Genomic DNA, 21,199 nt, shown 5'->3' on the forward strand with positions numbered 1-21,199 from the left:
GTCTGATGTTCTAATTCCATTTTTCAATTCACATACAAATAAAAACTTTACTCTGCATGTTTAAAGTGCTTACCATCTTCTACCTAAAAGCTTCTCGCATACCACTGGGGCTGTGGCTAGAACTAAAGCTTTTCAAGCTGCTACGGTTTTGAAGGTGTTAGAGTCCAGCCATCCCACTGTGGCTTGACTCCTTTCAATCACATCCTGGCCAAGTGGTCAGGTGGCCAGTTCTTGGATACTCCAGAGACGGGGAACTCCTTCATTTACTAAACAAGCTGATATTGAAGATAGACACACATGGACTCAGCAAATTATCTCGACACTGTACTAGAAAGAGGGGGTAGGAAGTAGGGGGACAGGGCAATAAAACAAGACACAGCCCCCACCTTCATCCACATAGAAGGTACTGGGAGGACTTACTATTGTACTTCTCCCATATCTGCTATATATGTTTCCCAGTTTCTTTCTCATGTCTACCACAAAAAGGATGAAAAATTTAGGGGAAAATGTGAACATCCATATGCAGTCCATGCATAACCTAAACTTTCTTTATATATTTTCAGTTTATACATTGGCTGCCCCAAGGCCATTTCCTTTGAATGCATGGAATATGCAAAAGCTTTGGGGGTTTGGTACCCCTAGTGTTCCGTTCTAAGGATGCACAGAGAACCAGGTGGGGGAAGGGAAAGGTGACCTACAAACTACTAAGGTACAGATCCTCCCTATTTGGGGCAATCTTTCCCCGCTTCCCTCCTCTCTTCAGACTTTCTCTCTGCTCCTAGAAGCACCAGGCTATAATCCCTAACTTTTACTGCCCTCCCGGCATGCTTGCCACATAATCTATTTAGTTGCTCTCTTTCTGCTGGTGGAGGGGGCATTTCTTTTTGTGTGAGAACAGACTCCCGGGGCGTATCATTTGTATGGCATGAAGTCTGCCACAGAGGCCCTGGTACGAGACTTTTCTCTCCTTCTCGCAAATGCTCCCTAAAGGGGCCTTGTTGGAAAAATGTCCCCCACTGAGCCACCCACGAAAGGGAAAAATCCCACAACATTCAAACCTTGTTGAGTTTGAAAATGAGATGGAAACATGTCTTTTCTTATAGAGCAAAACAACAGCTATAAATGTTCCTTTCTTCCATGAAATTGAAACAGAGGTAATCTAGTGGGAATCAAAGCCACCCTCTCCCTGGTGAATATAAAGAACTGTGGTTGGGCTGAAGATTTATTATGTGCTATGTACCAGGAAAACTGCTTTGTAGACATGAGTTCACTTATGACACCCAACGATGCTACGATTCCCATTTTATAGATGAGGAGACTGAGCACCGGGAAGGTTAAACACAGCTAATTGCTGAGCAAGAGTGTGGACCTCCGTCCGACCAAAGCCAGTGCTCTCAGCCCTATAACTCAGCTGAGCAGGCTCTCCCTCCTCAGAGCTTTGTAGACAGGTTGGGTTAAAACTGAACCCGTATTTTGTTTTGTACAGGGTCCCAGAGTGAATAAACCTTGGGGAGTAAGTGCAATTGCTCTGTGGGCGAATGTGAGGTAGTACTGCTTAGGTCAAATGCCAACTGTACACAGGGCCTTTGAGTCCCGAGAAAAGAGACAGTGGCCTGCACCTGAAGCTGCATGTTTGTCTGGGTGAGTTCTTCTGCTTTCTTTTCCAGTGACATCACCCAGACCTTCCTCTTCTGTCTGCAGCGGGTGGCAGCTGCCCGGTTCCGTTCCAGAAATTTCCTCCGCCTCTCGTCAGGATCCTCGTCCACCACCCTTCGCCGGCGCCCCCCTGTGGGCTGGGGCGGCTGTATTGTCTGGGTTGGCTGCATCTGTTGTGTCGCTGGTGAGACCTGCTGGGCACAAGAGGGAGGGGGGTGATGGGGACAGAGAAGGAACATGCTGGGTGAGAGAGGAAACCCAAGCTGGTGTTGGAACACAGAGCACAGAGGGTCGGTTGCTTTAGTAAGCAGATCAGACTTGTTTTCTAAGAACGAAGTCAACAGTGAAATCACGCTCATGAAAGGAAAAAGCATTGCCGAACTATCTTCTGTGATATTTTGGCAAGATGTAGAAACGACTTGTGAAACAGAGTCAAATAGATTTTTCCCTGACAGGCATTTGGCTGAATCATGGCAGAGGAAACTTTTTTTTTTCTCCCTCAGATGTTAAAAATGTTTTAAGTTCCGTTTTATGAAGGTGTAATGTGCCAACGCAGGGCTGCAGGTGAAAAGAGAGAGAGATCAGGATTATTGTCCTAATACTGATGCATCTTCTGTCATCTGCAGAAAACTCCTTCTGGGCAGGCTGTGGGCTTGCATTCTCCTGGTGTTAAAACCGTGTTCCTAGAACACACCTCTGGGACATCATCATCACTGTGACTCCCACCAAAGGAACCCTCTGAAGCCCGGAAAGCAGCTGAAATCCTATTTTTTCCATTTCAGAGCTCTTAACACAAAGGGCCTAGCTGGACCTGCAAATTCCAGATGGGTCCATCTGCTCCTTGGAGCTCTGCCAGAGACAGGCTTTTCCAGGTGGCTAGAAGTGGGGCCTATGTGAGGAATGCCCAGAGCAGCCCTGAGTTCTGTAATACACCTTGTCTGTGCTGCAGGGAGAGATGGTTGGGAGTCACCACACACTTATATTGTAAAGAAACCCTAGCAGTAGCAAAGCACTGTATTAAAACTTTTTACTATACTCATAGATTCCTTCCAAGAGCTACAAAGGGTTCAGCAGTATCTAAACTTTTGGAGACTCCTGCCCACATAGCTTTATGTCCCTTCATGAGGCCAACACATAGCACTGAGCGAAATTTCCACGACTGACTCTTGATGTGTCTGGACACCTAATGCCTTCCCTAATGCACCACACTCCTTTCCCCTTTCTTCGCTCTCAATAACGGGTGGCTTTTTTTTTTCCTTCTCATTTCTCAGTCACTCAGACTTATGGCTGTAATATCTATAAAGTTGTTTTATAAGAGACATTTAACCTACAGAAATAGCCAACAACAACAACAAAAAGTGTTTAAAAGAAAGCGCAGCAACCTTTCCTACCACATTCTAATTCTGTGATTGAAATCAATCAGAATGACTGTAATTGCACTAATCATGGCTACTAGTTGACATCAGCTGACTGAAAGTGATATATTTTAATCTTAAACTCTATCAAAGCAAATATGACTCACTGTAGAAGAATCAGGCTCAGGACTGAAGTTGGACTGCATCTTGGTCATTTTATTTAAACCAGAGACATTTTCTAAAATTGCTTATTGGTGATTCCTTTCCTCCCTATCACAGAGAAATAACAAAATGAATTAACCGTTGAAGGTCTTACTCACCAGAGTGGCTGGTGAAGATGTAATCCTTGTTACTGGCAAAGGTATAGCACTTGTCATTTCAGGTGCTAGATGCTGAGCTAATGACCTCAAAGCAAAGCATTAGAAAGGAACCTGCAAACTTGGCTATTTTTGCCTGTACATTTCGAGAATTCATGATGTCTAATTGTCGGCGCTGGACAAGATTCTTAAGTAGGCAAAACTGGGTTTGGCTCTCCATTGCCAAGACCTCACATTTGATACTGTATTCTCCCACTCCAACTTCAACCAACCTCTATCTCTGAGACTTGTCCTGTGCCTTTTCCCAACAGGGTAAGTTATGTGGTGGTTACAGGCTCAGTCCAGGTTCAGGATTCAAAGTGGAGTTTGGATAAGAGAAATTTCTAGTGACTGAGGAGTGGCACCAGGACTCAGAAAGCACATCTGTACATGCAAGAGAATCCTAAGCAGTCAGGAGGAAGTGCAAATGCAACCCTAAGACCAGAATTTACGCCCCTGGTAATTATCATTACTTATTTTTAAAAATAGAATTCTGTTGGCATAGAGGCTCTGAAGTTTTGATTAAAAAATAACGACTTGTTATTTTATAAAGACAAATTTATTCCAAGTCATATGAGAATCTCATAGTCAGGAGGGCCTTAATAAACTTCTGTTTCTAATGCTTTAATCATCGTATGCTTAAGCAATATGACAAGATCTCAGTAATCAGCCAAGTTCATACAATTTAAGAGTGGCATTTTGAGTACTGTCTGAATGATCTTGTTCAAATTTTAACAAGAGTAACCTGTATTCTTTCTCTTTAGTATGGGATTAAAAAGCAACTGTGCAGCTAATTATAATAGCAATTAACTAATTGTATATACAATTGGCCACTTACTGACTTGAAATGGAGGGCAATTGGCTAATTGGTAATTAGCTAATGAATGGCTTTTATATTCAACTAACGGTTAAACTTGTCTGTGAAGTAACTAGCTGACAAGGCAACCAAAGCTTGATGTTATCCTTTTCCTTAAAAAAAAAAAAAAAAAACAAGTACACATGTGAATTTATTTGCCTATCTTTGCACTTCTAGTTTTCTTTGTCCCTTCTAAAGGTCTCCATGTCCTACTATGGCATTTGACTAAAAAGGTTCTTCAGGTGGCATTTTATTGATGAACCACTTGCTAAACGTCTATCATATTACTTCAGTTTGGAAGTTAATCATGCCTAACATATATTGATTCCTGTGTCAGGGGCTTTACAAACATTCTCTTAATACTCCTAAAAGTCTATGAATTTTGTCTACCATTACCCCATTTTGCAAACGGACCATGGAAGCTCAGGGAGTTAGCTGACCGACCATAGTCACATAGCAAGTAAGGTGGGAAAAGAATTTACAGATTTCTCACTCCAAAGCCTGCACTCTTCCTCACTATATAGAACTCCTCTAACTACCTTTGCAAAAGTCAGCTGACCTAACGAACAAGCTTATCTATTGAACAGATCAGAGAGTACTTGTGAATGACCCATTTTGTGGGTGGCCGTCCAAGTTTGGTGTGTAATAGAGGAGAGGGTTCTAAAGGTCCCAAACTACCTTGGGTGAGGTCTGGAGGCAGACGATGGAAGAGATGGTGAATAAGTGTTATTTGGCGATTCCAAGCTCCCAACACCACTCTGACCCAACTGGTTGGAACCTGGCAGTGTGGAAAGGGTGGAGGGAACTGACAAAGGTCATCCTGCTTGAAGATCCAAAGTATCTAGGGCCAGCCATGCTCCTAGATGTGCCCTTCCTCCACTTACTAAAACTTAACTCGGATACACGGACCCGCCTCTGTTCTTGGGCTGGGTGACATAACGTCTGCCTGGTCCCCCAACCCTCTTTCAGTTGCGTCTAAATGCTGGCTTTCTTTCTAGCCACTTCTGGTGACTCTCCACCCCTGGGATTTGGCCCTTCTCTAGAACCAATCATCTACAGAGCTTGGCTCTCTGTCGGCTCCCTCCAACGCATTTCACACTAGGTGGCATGAGTCATTTCTCTTCCTCATTTACCCAGCACCTTATGCCCTATCATCCATTACCCAGCTTCTTTGTCTGCCTAGAACTGTTATTCTTTAGCTTTTTAGCATTTGGTGTTATCCAGAAGACTGTCCATTGTATTTAACTTCCATTTTAGAGGTGCCAAAATTGAGTTTTTATGTTAAAAAGCACTGCAGTTAAAAACATGGCTAGGATTAACTTATTTTCCTCGTTCTTTATTCACATCTTTCTTCAGATGCTTCAGTTTTTCCTAATCCTTCCATCAGTATTACTTTTTTTAGAGTTACTTTTGTAACTCATTGCAAAAACAAAAACAAAAACAAAAAACAGATTTTGGAGAACTTGAAGCTTACATTTGCCCCCAGGGACTAGAACTGGTATTTACCATATTATTTCTAGAAACTAGGATCTGGGAGGGCCTTACAGGTCACCATTACCTCCTAAGAAAGAACAGAGCTCCCCCAAGTGTCAGACAGAACACCCAAGCTTGTCAAACCAGCTTGCTGCCAATGGGCCCCGCATCAGAGCTTGCACTGATAACAACGAGGGGGAAAGAGATCATAAAAGGCTCTACCTGTGCTTGGTTGCCGGAGTGCAGGGGTGGGTGTGGCGAGGTCTGGTGATGTGCAGGGTGCGCGTGGAGGTGGGAGTGGGAGTGATGATGTGGGTGGTTCTGCTGGTGATGGGGTTGAGGGTGAGGGTGGTGGGCTGGGTGCTGGTGCTGGTGTGGGTACGGGTGATGGGCTGGCAGTGTCTGGTGCTGATGTGGGTGTGAGTGCATGTGATGGTGTGGCGTCTGGTCCTGCCGGGAGCCCATCATTTCCATCATGTGTCCCATGGTGTTCATATTCCCATTTGACATGGCAGCAGGGTGGTGAGTCAACGCGGCCTTCAACCTCTGAAACAGAACAAAACAAGAGGGGACAACTGAGGTCAGTCGTGTACAGAAGAGGGATTTTGAATCAAAAGGACTCATATTTTCAATTCCATGTTATGGTGCTGCTGCTAATAATAATAATGCTAACATTTGTTTACTGGTTGGTGGTATGACTTTTATATTAATTATAATATATTAATAAGTTTTAAATATATTAATAAATTAATATAACATATGAATAAGATAATATAATTAATTATATTAATTTCAAGTTTTCATCTGTATTTTAGTAGGTAGGAGAGTTAATGTCAGCTGGAAATGTTAATTCAACTGTCACAGCAGATAAGCAGGATACCCTGTCAAGATTTAGACAGTCTACTAAAAGGTATTTCATACTAATTTCCTACTATCGATTATCATCAGATCCTGTCAGCAGCTGAATATAAGCATAAACCAAATAAAACCATTTAATATGATAATGCCACTGAACAAATGGCTCATCTGATACAGCACTGTATTTTGTAAGGCTCACAAGAATGAAAGACTTCTTCCTCTCAAAAGACTTCTTGAGTACAAAGAGGAAATAACTTCAAATTTCAGAATACAGGGATAGTACTGATGTTATTTTGGGCTTCAAATTAGATTCATGATCTATAACTTTTGGAGGCAGTAGCTAGGTCTTCTCCATTTGTTATCATGAGATCTCTCAAAGTCCTTCCTGATAACTTAATTTTTCTCACGCAGTAACTTCTTATTTTGGGAAGGAAATGAGGGAATGGAAAGATTTGGAGGATTGCATTCTAGAGCTTCTTTGATGGCCATATCATTTCATATCATTTCTAACCCCACAGCTTTATCCATTAACAAGCACACAGACATGTACACAAATGACTTCTACCTGAATCTAAAGCTGGGATCAGCAAACCTTTTCTGGAAAAAGTCAGATAGTAAATATTTTTACCATGGCATGCCTTATGCTCTCTGTCACAATTACTGAATCTGCTCTTTTGGGGCAAAAGCAGCTGTAGACAGTGTGTAAATGAATGAGCATGCTGTATTCTAACACAACTTTATTCAGGGACAGGAAGTTTGAATCCCATATAATTTCCACATGACATGAAATGCTATTCTACTTTTGATTTTTTCATCACTTAAAAATGTAAAAACCATTTTTAGCTCAGACGCTTTGCAAAATTAGGCAGCAGGCCAGATTTGGCCCATGGGCCATAGTTTGCTGGCCCCGATTTAAAGAATCAGTTGGTAATCAGCTTAGTCACAGTTTCTTCAAAATTGCCTTTTCTTGTACACAGGCAATTATCATCATATCCTGAGGGGCACAATGTGCTAAGTACTGTATAATACAGTTATTCCTTGGAAACGTATCTTCTGCAGTGATGTTAGTCTGGTTGGCAAGCTCACGCTGGCTCCATGAAATATTTGCTAGGGGACTCAAAGTTCTCTCCAGATTTGTATTCTTATCTAATTAATGACAGTGGTGTATGATCACTGCAGAAAGGAAGAGTTGTATTTAAATGAGGGTCAAAGCGACCATGCTCCAGCCCTGTATCATATTAATGATTCTCAACTGGGTAGAGTAAGCTATGGATGAATATCAACTGAATTCTTCAAAATCTTTAGTTAAACACAAAGAACCTCCATGTGTTTTTTGACTTCATTTATTTACTTGAGAGACAGAGAGAGGCAGAGATAGTGAGAGAAAAAGCACAAGTGGGGAATAGAGGGGGAAGCAGGCTCCCAACTAAGGAGGGAGCCCAAAGCAGGACTGGATCCCAGGGCCCTGGGATCATGACCCGAGTCAAAAGCAGATGCTTAACCGACTGAGCCACCCAGGCTCCCCAAGAACCTTCACTTATAAAAGAAAAATAAAATAAAAGGGAGAGGAGTATGTGACAGACTTTGTCCTAATATTTGATAATCATTGAAAACATTTCCTACATCCAGATTCAGTGACCAGTAAGCCTACTTGCTTCCTCTTTCATGAGTATCAGCTCCTGACCTTCATTGGAGTAATCCTGAAGAAGTTAAGCTTCCTGAATCCCTGGGAAAGATTAGATGGTGGGTATTGTGTTTACTGCTACACAGAAAAGTGAACTCATACTCCTCAACTCCAATTTTTGAAATGATTTCATTATTTTTATAAAAATGCTCATTACAAAAATTTAAGCAATGGTTGAAAGTACAGTCAGCCACCAGTGAACCGAACACACTGTTTATATTTGGTGGCTGAATGGCATTTTTCTGCATGCATATGCAGAGGTGGAGGAACAAGGAGAATAATTTCATCACAGTGGGATAGTAATAGCATGGAACTTAGATTCTTCTTTGACTATAACATAAGCAAAAGAAGTAAATAAAATAAAATGAATTGCTGGACTTTAAATATGTGCTTCTTTAGCCCAAGAAAAGTTTCCAAATGAGATCTCCAAACTTAAGGGTGAAGGAAATTATGGAAAAGATTATAGTGAAATCACTGTTGTTGGTTTTTTTGTTTGTTTGTTTTTCTTTTTTGAAATTGGGTAGTGCTGATAAATTTTCTCAACTATTTTTTGCGGTTTCATTATTATGAAAACATATAGTTATGTAGTTTAAAAAAATAAACTATTATAAGAATATGGGGTGAAAGACTAAAGGCACCTGCCTACCTTTTTCCTGCTAAACACCAGTCCCAAGTAATTTGCCTTTGTTCTCCTTAACAATAGATCTTCAACACCTTTCTATATGAGTAAAACCAGCCAATAACCATGGCTGGCATCACTCAAGCACTCGTGCATGCCACTCCTCAGTCTCCCCTAATCCTTAGAACAATCCTGTAAGGCAAAAGGGAGACTAAGCCACCTGCCCAAGCTCACACACACTAGAGAGATCTGTAGAGGCATGCTACCTCCACAGCCTGTTCTCTAAACCAAGAAAGAAGGTGCCAGAAGACACACCATGCACACTTGCCAAAAACAGTTATAAACCATTTTATGCCACCTCCTTATCATCCAAAGAAAGGCAGAAAGAAGAGAGTCTACGATAAAATGACAAGATGACATTGCTGCGTGGTCCAGCGCATGGTTACTCAAACACACAATGAAGATCCAGATACACTTTCTGAAACTTGGCAGACAGAAGTGCGAATATCAGAATTTCCAGGAAGCTCCAGTGCAGCCAGCAAAGGATCCTGGGCTTATCGGGATCACCTCCCCTTTAAATTTGTGAAGAATGGATACTTGTATTTTCCCCCCTCCCACTAGCCTTCCCCCCACTCTGATAAAGTCCATGTGTCCCTTCTTGCTGTCCCCACTTCCTCCCCACCTTTGGGTTTACGACCCTTTTGTCTTTCTAATGTTCAGAAGACAATACGGTGTATGCGGTGTATGCGCAGACACTGAGGGTTGTGGCCCTGCCTTCCTATCAGCCCTTGCTCTTCCCACACAGTCCCATAGGACTTTGCATTTGATAGTCTTCTTGCCTGAAATGCTCTTTCCCTTTCTTCAGACATTTTATTTTTATTTTTTAGAAGATTTATTTATTTTAGGGAGAAAGAGAGTGCACGTGAGTGGAAGGAGGGGCAGAGGGAGAGAATCTTCCAGCAGACTCCCCACCTGCCCTGCCCAGAGCCTCAGGCGGGGGGCTCCCAACCCTGACCCATGAGATCACGACCTGAGACAAAACCAAGAGGAGGATGCTTAATGGACTGTGCCACCCAGGCCCCCCTCTTCAGACATTTTATAGCTCTTAGCTCTTGGTTCCTTCTTAGTAAAATTCTTCCTGGTCTCCTGGTCAAAATCAATTCCTATTATTGCATAGTTCCAGTAGGGCCATATTCCTCTTCTAATTTCAGTCTGTAGTTATGATTTTTAATATGATTATTCAATTCATATCCATCAACCATTCCAGACTGTAAGCTTCATGAGAGGAGGACCCACCTTGGATTTTGCGCAGCTGTTGAAGTGGCAGCTTCAGCACAGAGCCTAGTATGTAGTAGGCACTAAATTCATAGTTTTGTAATGAAGGTAAAGAAGAACGAAGAATAGGTGAATGAATGAGTGAATAAAAGAAACCTCTGAGGCTCATGAGGATGCAGCATTTTCATCTTGGATCACTGCCGGTGCTTTTTGTCTGGGAGGATGACTCCATCAGTCAACCAAAGTCGGCAGAAAAGACTACAGAAGTCACCAGGCAGACAGGCGGTAGAAATACTGTCAAGAGAGATTCCTGCTCCACACCTGGCCTGCCCTTCCAAAATGATAAAGGAAAAAATAAGACGTAAAGAAACAAAAGGAACGTGGCTTAACTTTCTCTTGATACCCTTTCCTAAAACAGTGGTATGGCAAATTGAAAAGCTGTTTAGTCGTGGGTCACTATGTTATCCCTTCAATCCTACAAACAACTTTCTCACCTTTAATTAGGAGCAAATGGAGCCTGACCAATAAATGCTCTGCACTAGATCTTCATCTCAAATAATTAGCTTATCCTGATAAGGGAAATTACTTGATGGCCGCAAGTCCATTCTTACATATTTCGTGCCAAGACGATAATACTACTATGGCTTATAACATTCCATTTAACTATTTATTCCCTCAACAAATATTGATGGAGCTTCTACCATGTGCCAGGCACTGCGTTAGGCATGTCATTATTTGCCACTACCGGAAGGAAATGGAAGATAATAAAACCAAAGCTTTCTCAGCACTGGGGAGAAAACACACACACTTTGGCGAGGAAATGAAGATTTTCAAGCACCCCTTAGAGAACCTCAGTCCTTGGGGTTGAGCCCACCATCCGAGCACCAGCCTATGCCGTCTTTAAGGGAAAGCAGTGCCACTAAATGGTTATCGGGGCACTTTTGAAAGTCCTAGAAAACCTACTTGCTTCCCTGTATCCTTGTGCCAACATGAATCATTGCAGGGTAAATCATCACAGTATACCAAATAAAGAGATTTGTACCCCACTCTTTCAGGGATGATGAATGACCATTAAATGAGTCCAAGCTGTATTTTGCAGAATGGTTTTTCTTTTTGAAGCTGAACTGTGTCTTGTTTTAAATAACATTCTACCTAATGCCAAGAAATGGCAAGGGAGAGAGAGGAAAATTAATGAGCAAATAAACATATATTTTTCAGCTATAGAAACCAGGCTCTTACTGAGGTGTGGCTGAAAGAGAGAAAAAATGATTCTGTTTACTTTCTCTCATCCTCTACCACATCCATTTATTTGAGAGAGCAAATCAGGAGAGACAGCGAGAAGCCTGACACAGCTGGTTTCAGTCAATAAGGGTCATTTTCCTTCGGTCTGTGTATTTTACAAGATCCTTGTTCACTGGTCCCGATGGGAGAGTGGTGGGCCTGCTGCCCAGGATTGGAGTCCTGGTCAGAAACCGGCTATGGACCTTGTCCCCGTCCCCATCCCTGGTTCTGCCCTGCCACAGGGGCTTGACCATGCCCCCCCGCCCCCACCGAATCTCCAGCTCCGGGGGGTTGGTAGTGTTGCACACCTGGAGAAGCCCAGGTACACGCGCATGTCATTACCGCCACCAGTTGCCTGCATGTGGGCCTGCGTGAGCACACACGCACGTGACACACCCACCCACACCCACCGCAGGCAATTTATCTCCCATTAACAACTCACTCTTGCCAATTAGAAACATTTGTGGAACTGTAAAAACATTTCTCCTCCATCTTCAGTGCAGCCGATTGCTTATGTTTTACAGACTCTGAAAGCCAAGCCGAATTAAACATTATTTGAAATTCAGCTGGGTGGGGGTGGGGAAGGTTGGAACATTCTTTGGAGAAAGGTTTTCATTAAAAACGGCTGTTGGGTTTTGTTCCAGAAAAAAATGTGATAACATCAAAATGTAGTGTTGCGGAGTTGACCACAAGTAAGAGCCTATCTGTATAAAAAGGGCAAAATCCATATTCGTATTTCCTTTCGAACACAGGATAATTGCCATCAGCGGCCTCCCCAAGGTATTGCTCGAAATGTAATTTCTTTTTTCTTTCTCTTCCCCAAACATAACTAATCAGGTAGGACGGTCAACACAGGCTTCTGAATGGTCCACACAGTCACGGGTGTGAGCCCGTGTGCCTTCACCAGAGGGGCGCTTTGCAGTGTCAATGACTCCTGACTTGCTCCAGGTGTCAAGGATTTCTGATTTTAAGTCTCTGAATTAGTAACAAACTAAAACAACAACAACAAAATAAAAAAACAGGGGTGCCTGGGTGGCTCAGTGGGTTAAGCTGCTGCCTTTGGCTCAGGTCATGATCTCAGGGTTCTGGGATCGAATCCCGCATCGGGCTCTCTGCTCAGCAGCGAGCCTGCTTCCCTCTCTCTCTCTCTCTGCCTGCCTCTCTGTCTACTTGTGATCTCTCTTTGTCAAAGAAATAAGTAAAATCTTTAAAAAAAAATCAAAAAACAAAACCTGATATTTATCTACTGAATTTTATGGCTATTACATGGCGAGTTGGGATCCCCAGTGCTTCCCAAACTTGAGGAGAGATAGGGATGGGCAGAAAGAGACCGGTCATAGGCACATAAACTTTGAGCTTTATTTTGCCAAGCCAGAAATACTTCTTTTTTTTTTTTTTTTTTTAAGATTTATTTATTTCAGAGAGAGAGAAAGAGTGAGTGCTAGCAGGGGGAGGGGCAGTGGGAGACAGACAGAATCCCCAAGCAGACTCCCAGCTAAGTGCAGAGCCTGATATAAGGATCTGTGATCCACATCTGAGCTGAAATCAAGAGCCAGCCATTCAACTGACTGATCCACCCAGGTGCCCCTAGAAATAGTTGTCATGCCCAGAAATCCACCTGGGCATCAAGATATCCATTGAAAAAGATCCTATAACTCTTGACAGCATCATGGATCTTAAAATCCACATTTATTTCAGGATCATCATTGAGATAATTAACTAAAATTATACCTGGATTAATTGCTTAGAATAAAATACCCTTCTTTTCAAAACTTTCATAATGTAACTCAGTGGTTTATTTAACTCTGATGGTTTCATAATTTAAGTATTGATCTGCTTTAGGTTTGGTTTGGAGAATAAGTTTCCAATAAGGCTACCAGGTTGGAAGGAGAGATGATCCGGGAAGGGCAAGATGTTATAAAGTCGAGAAGGAAAAAATATTCATACTTTTGTCATGTTGTCACTAAGAAGTATTAACCCTAAAGATGTTAGAGATAATGTAATTACTAAAAAAAACCACAAAGAAATTGTATTATAAATCAACAGTACACCGGAAAATGATGCAAGGACATCTCACAAATAAGAATGAGACCTTAGAAAAATAGAACTTCATCAGTTTTAATGAAAGCAAGGAAAAGATTTGGTGTTTGATTTCACTCTCCCATTTTCCACTTGTGGATATAACTTCTAAAATGAGGAAAAGCAGACCTAAGTGCTAGGTGATATGTTAAACTGTGGTGGTTAAAAAGCCAAACAAGCCCCAGAGAGAAATCTTAGCAATTTCCCTGCCAGCCTTTTTCCTATTAATATCTAAATCATATATCAATTACAGTCCTGCAAGAGTGAGCCTTTGAAGATTCTTATTAAATGAAGAAGTTAATGAAGGCACATTTATAGAATTTTTTTTTAAAAGATTTTTATTTATTTGACAGATCACAAGTAGTCAGAGAGGGAGGCATAGAGAGAGAGAGAGGAGGAAGCAGGCTCCCCGCTGAGCAAGAAGCCCCACTCGGGGCTCGATGCCAGGACCCTGAGACCATGACCTGAGCCGAAGGCAGAGGCTTTAACCCACTGAGTCACCCAGGTGCCCTTATAGAATTATTTTATTTCGGATACCACTTCCCTGCATCTCTTTGACTCAGTGGCTGCCTTTTATAAATCAGCAAGACGGTGAGCATTTTAAGAGGCTGTACGTTTTAGTGAATTTCAAAACAAACTGATGTTCTGAGAGCCAGCGCTAGCCTTAATTCTGCTACAAGACAGCTTTCAGTCCTTTAGGTAAGTAAACCACTTTGGCTCTGTGTGCCTTAATCTACCCAACAAATGAGGGCAGAATCCAGAGCTCCCAAACCCATCAGAAGAAGAATCTGAGTTCAAGTCTCTGTGAGGTAGAAATCTGCCAGAGAAGTGAGTTGCATGGATATCTAGAATAACAAAAGAAACTCATTGTTTCAGAGGATTTCAAAAGAAGAACAGAAGCCTTGGAGTGAGGTTGTGGTTTGGAAGCATGGCTCCTCCACCTTTGGGAGTCACCCTGAGTTTCAAAGGCCTCCTCCAGGGAATTCATATACATCATGGGATAAGAAAACATATAAACCAGGCGCCTGGGTGGCTCAGTTGGTTAAGCTCTGCCTTCAGCTCAGGTCATGATCCCAGGGTCCTGGCATTGAGCCCCATGTGGGGCTCCTTGCTCAGCGGCGAGTCTGTTTCTCCCTTTCCTCTTCCCTGCTCATGCTCTCTCATGTGCACATGTACACACACACACACACACACACACACACACACACACTCACTCACTCTCTAATAAATCAAATCTTAAAAAAAAAAATGTATAAACCATAAGGACATATGGGATAATTAGTGGAACAGAGTGGAGTTGTCTTCTAAGCTGGTAAAACCAGCTTCTGATGAAAAATAACAAAATGAGATATTTAAAAATATTTTTTTCTTAACATTAAAATATGTTTTACTCTCAACTTTAAAAATTCATAGTAAAGCATAATAGAGTATTAATCACCGATGAAAAGGAATGAAGTACTGATACATGCTACAGCAAGGATGAATCTTAAAAACATTATGTTTAATAAAAGAAGCCAGACGTAGAGGGTTGTATCTCATATGATTCAATTTAAACAAAGTACCTAGAATAGGTAAATCCACAGAGAGAAAAGAGATAAGTGGTTGCCAGGGCTTGGGAGGAGATGAGAATGAGGAGTGACTGCATAATGGGTACAGGGTTTTCTTTTGGGACCAAGAGAATATTCTGGAACTAGGTAAAGGTGGTGATTGCACAATATTTTGAATGTACTAAATTCTCCTGAAATGTACACTTTACAAATTCATGGTTATATGATTTTATATGACCAAGATGTCAATTAAATTATTTTAAAAATAAAGCACAGCAAGAATCTCATCTTTTAACAAGGTGCCAATAGAAACTCTTGACTTGGTCTGAGAATTACTAATATCCACTTTGATGTCACCTTAAGTAAAACGCTGTATTGTGAATAATAAAAGGCAAAAAGATATTTTGCCCTAGAATGGCTACAGTCAATGCCAGATTTTTGTCTATGTCTCAGGGAATTTGACTCCTCTGCAAAGACATTGGCACCCTCTTTTCCCTACAGCTCTGTCATGTTCTAGCTGGCTTCAAACTACAGAGAAAATGCAGAAGCCATAGCCACCAACTGTGTATGGTTCAAAGCTGTTAGAGAGTATTAGATACAAAAAGAAAGATTTTGGCAGACTGGCATCAAGGAGTCTAAAGAGAGAAACTGAACAGGGATCAGGGTAACATCTTCTGCTTGGTTAACAAAAACAAAACCAAACCAAACACACAAAACCCCAGTACTGTCCAAAGGCAAGTTAGTGGAATAACAGAGGGTGCAGGAATTTCGTGTGAATTTATAAAGTACCATTATGTAATGCACACGTCAAAATAGCTGATGGGACTTCCAGTTGCATCAATGAAACTAGACTGCAGAACATAATGTAAGAGAGTGAGAGTCCTGTCTGTTCACCTCTGCAGGGGCATGAAGTGCACCATATAAGCCCATGTCCCTGTATCCCGGCCCCCTCTTCCAAAGATCTCAGCATCATGTCTGATAGGTGTTGGATTTTCTCCATATTCCAACTCTCAACTGGTGGACATACATGCAGTTACCGTTCTTCCCTCTGTAATAACACTGTGATGAACATCCTTATAGCCACACATCTTGGCATGTTTACCTATTTTGAAAAAGTGTTCATTAAAAAAAAAATACAATGAATTGATCAATCCAGTTGGGTTTAGCTTCTGGGTAGAGGTGATAGTGATGATGGTGGTGGTAGTGTGTGTGTATGTGTGTGTGTGTGTGTGTGCGCGCGCGCGCGCACATGTGCTCATGCAAGGAATGGGGTTGGGGTCTGTTAATGGAGAGCTAAGAGGAAAGCAGGTGGGGACACCTGTCAAGTATCAGCTCTAGTTAAAGAGCCTTTTCTTGGGTCTTATTTTCGTATTCGAACCATACCCCCATACCTAGGTGAGAAATTGCCTTATTATAGTTTTAGGGTTCCTTGCTCCTTTCAGGTTACTGAGCTCCGTAAGCACTATGGGATGACCTTGGGTACAAACTTGGCTCTAGTAGATATTACAGCCTCCTGGCTGGTTTCCCTGGCAGTTTTAAAGGTGCTGAATACACAGTGGGCTTAGAATAAATATTTGTTGATTGCCTGCCTGCCTGCCGCCTGCAAGTCTCCAGGAGTAGTGCCTAACCATGGAATGTCTTTGAAGCACTGGCCTATAATTTTCTCCACAGAAAGAACACCTTCTGGTGGTGGTTGCGGGGAGAATAATGCCCTTTGTCTTGCTAGCAAACACTGCTCACCCCCAAAAACCCAGCACCTGCAAGCCTGGGTAATTTTAGGTGAGGGCTTATTTCCAGCTTTTATGGAAGAAGAAAGTTCTATTGGAAAAAAGTAATCCTTTGTTATTTTATTTTGGACGAGCTTTTAATCAGAAACATAGGCAGTAACATATGTTAGAAAAATATATATGAAACAGAACTTTGCATTTGTAATTTGCTACGGAAAATCCATGCTAAAGCAACATTAAGTTTGGGATTTTAATTGCACAGGAGTCAAGAGAACTCAGAGTTCAAGTTCCCATGGAAAGCAAGCTTCACTCCACATGTGTATCCCAGGACCCTTCCTGAGTGGGGTGACCTAATTATTTGGCAAAATGTGGTGCAGTGAAGAGTGATAGAAGGGATTTCTCCTCACTGTGACACTTCCTATCATCCTAAGCAAGATGGACGCAGTCAACACTTGATTCCATAAACTGTATCCTTTTTAACATACAGCAGTTCCTGGTGAGCCTCATGATGAACGATGTCACTGTACTGCCCGAGGAAGGAAGTCCAGATCTTGTGAATGTGCTGCTTGGGTAGAGGCATCACTCAGCACCACATCCCCGGGGCCCTCCGGTGGACCCTGACCCACGCCCTTCTGAGGACAGCTGTGTCGAGTGGGCACTGTCCCCCTCACCCGTGCTCTACCGCCAAAGGACATCTCTCAGTAATTCAGATACTCAAACTTCTGTTTCTGAAAGTCTAACTAGAAGGCCTCCTAGGGATTCGAAAGACTTTGTCGGACACACCTCTGCCTCGTCCTGAAGAGACTTGTCCAAGAGAGCTGTTCCTCATTGTTGTCCTCTGGTTTCATTCCAGTTGTGGGAAGATGGCAAGATGTGCATTACTGTCTCTGTTAGAGACATAAGATGTCTGGCCAAGGGGACCACAAACTTATTATAATAAGAAGTCTCCAGGTGTTTCTCTCTAATTATGGGTAGTAGATTGTATGAAGTAAAAGGTGTCCTACCCCTTGGTATCTGTATCCAAGTCCATCTAGCATGTTCTATATATGTCCTGTGCTATCTTTCTCCTTGGTAAAATGGTAATGATATCTTCTGGTTCTCCAGGTCTCCTTTGCCTCCTGATCTGACCCCTGCCTGAGTTCTCTAAAGTGTGTTAACACTGAAATGGGAAGAGGGGAGGTGGGAGAGGAATTAGGGACAGTGTGGGTAGAGAAGGAGATTGTAATAAACTCTGATTCTTAAAGTATTGCTTAACTTCCTTTTTAGGCTTTGCAGATGTTAGTGGTCCACAGTCAAATCAACTTGTGGTAGTTCCACTACACTGTTCAAGGAGAGTTCTAGGTCTGCCTGTTAAAGATCTGGGTTATACAGTGGTCAACTCAGCAGCCCTTAGACCATACAACAGCACATCTCTAAACAGCCCCCAGGCTCTGAGCACATCAAGAATGAAATATAAGATGAAACCAGAGTGGGGGAAAAACCATAAGAGACCCTTAATCTCAGGAAACAACCTGAGGGTTGCTGGAGGGGAAGGGGTTGGATGGCTGGGTGATGGACATTGGGGAGAGTATGTGTTGTGGTGAGTGCTGTGTGTTGTGTAAGACTGATGAATCACAGACCTGTACCCCTGAGAAAAATAATACATTATATGATTAAAAAAAAAAAAAAAAAAGGATCCTTGCTGCCACCTATGAGCTGCCTGGTCCTGCTGAGCAGAGAGGACCTGGAGATTCCTGTCAGACTCAAAATAAAGACGCATCATTGCTAACAAAAACTCTCACAGCACAATCTTTGGTGTTTTAGGCAAACCACACCAGGGTGAACAAATCTGGGCTTGGGGAAGCCACAAAAAAAATCGACACCCTCCCCACCCCACCCCACTCCGTGTGTTTACATTATAGGCAATTTCCAAGAGGAGCCATTTACAATTCCTGGAGAACCTGGCTACTGGTGTGTGTACAGAAAGTTAAGTGTAAGGAGAGTTTATGAAATTTGCCCTGATGATGGTGCCCTGATGATGGTGGATTTTGAAGATGATGGTGCAGAGCACTGTGAAACAAAAAGTAGGTAAACAGCTTGTTTTTGAGCTGATGTGCATCCAAATGATGTTAGTTCTCACGTGTATTTTAAAAATTCCATTAATAGGGGCGCCTGGGTGGCTCAGTAGGTTGGGGCCTCTGCCTTTGGCTTGGGTCATGATCTCAGTGTCCTGGGATCGAGCCCCATATCGGTCTCTCTGCTCAGCGGGGAGCTGGCTTCCCCCTCTCTCTCTGCCTGCCTCTCTGCCTACTTGTGATCTCTGTCTGTCAAATAAATAAATAAAATCTTAAAAAAAATTCCATTAATAACCACGTATTGAAAAAAAAAAAGAGAAAACAAACAACAACAAAATAACCATGTATTGAAAAATTTCCAGTATTCTACGCTCTTCTCTAGTTTTAGAGTTTCCGCTGAAGTTTTTCTTTTTTTGTTTCAGGAGGCCTCACCCACAGAGTACATGAATTATTTGGCCCATTTTTGAGAGTGGAATCCCAGGCCCTTAAGAAGCTGCTTTTTTAATCTCTTTGTTCCTATTGTCTCCCTGGTGTACAACTCAATGAACCAGAGATTTAAATCTACCATTTTACTGCCTAAACGCAACTAATGGGGGTGCTGGGAAGGGGAATGTGGAACCACCTCTTTAAATCACATTGTTGGGGGCACCTGGGTGGTTCAGTCGGTTGAATGCCTGCCTTCGGCTCGGGTCATGATCCCAGAGTCCTGGGATTGAGCCCCAAGTTGGGCTTCCTGCTCAGCGGGGAGCTTGCTTCTCCCTCTCCTGCTTCCCCTGCTTGTGTTCTCTCTCCCTATCCCTCTCTGTCAAATAAATAAATAAAATCTTAAAAAAAAAAAATCACATTGTCACAACCTGAGTACCATTCTGAAAATGCCAATTAGAAAGCTTTCTGGTGGATTAATTGAAAATGGCCTAAGAATTTATCTTCTAACAAGTTTAAAATGCCATTTTCATGATCTGTCTTCTTTTCTGCTCAAGCAATTTTGTTTCTGGCTCCAAACTTGTCTTAAGCAACTGCTCACTAGGGGCTGACAGTACTATAGTAGCTTGCCCTAAGTCAGAAGCTTCCTTCCAGGGAGAGCAAAGCACTTTGCAGATAGTAAGCCTCTGCGGCAGGTAGCAAAGATCACTCCCCATGTTCTGGAGATAAAGGAAATTCCAGTGAAGACATGTTAAGTCCCCTGCTGAGAAGCCAATGCAGAGAAAAGGATTTTTGTTTTAAGATTATGTTATATTATTTTATTTTCTTGTAGATGTTGGAAGCTCTTTTTTAAAAAATTTAATTCCAATATAGTTAACAGAGTGTTATATTAGTTTCAAGTGTGCAATATAGTGACTCAACAATTCCATACATCACCTGGTGCTCATCATGACAACTGCCCTCCTTAATCCCCATCACCTATTATCCCATCCCCCCACCCATCTCCCCTCTGGTAACCATCAAAAGCCTGTTTCTTTTTTTTCCCCTAAAGTTGGTTTTTTTTTTTTTTTTTTTTGACAGACAGAGATCACAAGTAGGCAGAGAAGCAGGCAGAGAGAGACAGGAGGAAACGGGCTCCCTGCTGAGCAGAGAGCCCGATGTGGACTCGATCCCAGGACCCTGGGATCATGACCTGAGCCGAAGGCAGAGGATTTAACCCACTGAGCCATCCAGGCCCCCAAGAGTCTGTTTCTCAGAGCACCTGGGTTGCTCAGTCGATTATGCATCTGCCTTTTGCTCAGGTCATGATCTCAGGGTCCTGGGATGGAGCCCTGCATCAGGCTCTCTGCTCAGCGGGGAGCCTGCTTCTCCCTCCCTTGCGCTCCCTGCTTATGTTCTCTCTCTCTCTTTGTCAAATAAATAAATAAATAAATAAAATCTTTAAAAAAAAGAGTCTGTTTCTTGGCTTTTCTCTCTCTTTTCCCTCCTTGCTCATTTGTTTTGTTTTTTAAATTCCACATATGAGTGAAATCACATAGTATTTGCGTTTCTCTGATTGACTTATTTCATTTACCATTATACTCTCTAGTTCTATCTATGTCGTTGCAAACAGCAAGATTTCATTCTTTTTATGGCTGAATAATATTCCATTATATATATAATATATACATACTTTATATATGTATACATATATACATATTTTATATAGAAAATATATAAAGATATATTTTATATATAAATATATACATATTTTATACACACACACACACACCCCCTACAACTTTTTTTTTTTTTCACCCTACAACTTCTTTATCCATTCACCTATCAATGGACACTTGGGCTGCTTCCATAATTTGGCTACTGTAAATAATGCCGCTATAAACACACCAGGATGCATGTATCCCTCTGAATTAGTGTTTTTGCCTTTTGGGGTGTAAATAGAGATGCTCTCTGTGG

General features: G+C 42.1%; 1 protein-coding gene across 4 annotated transcripts in view; it reads right to left on the bottom strand.

Moving 5' to 3' along the window:
• Positions 1-21,199, bottom strand: part of CREB5 (cAMP responsive element binding protein 5) — a 343,687-nt gene that overhangs the window by 21,034 nt on the left and 301,454 nt on the right. For 3 of the 4 annotated variants that reach the window (XM_046021501.1, XM_046021498.1, XM_046021502.1), the window contains exons 7-8: positions 5,919-6,242; positions 1,620-1,850 (exon numbers count right to left, since the gene is read on the bottom strand). In XM_046021501.1, coding sequence (XP_045877457.1) covers positions 1,620-1,850; positions 5,919-6,242 — 555 coding nt within the window. The remainder of the gene's footprint in view (positions 1-1,619; positions 1,851-5,918; positions 6,243-21,199) is intronic. The other variant, XM_046021499.1, reaches the window with a different exon arrangement.

The sequence above is a fragment of the Meles meles genome, chromosome 10 (assembly GCF_922984935.1).
Source record: "Meles meles chromosome 10, mMelMel3.1 paternal haplotype, whole genome shotgun sequence".
Lineage (NCBI taxonomy): Eukaryota > Metazoa > Chordata > Mammalia > Carnivora > Mustelidae > Meles > Meles meles.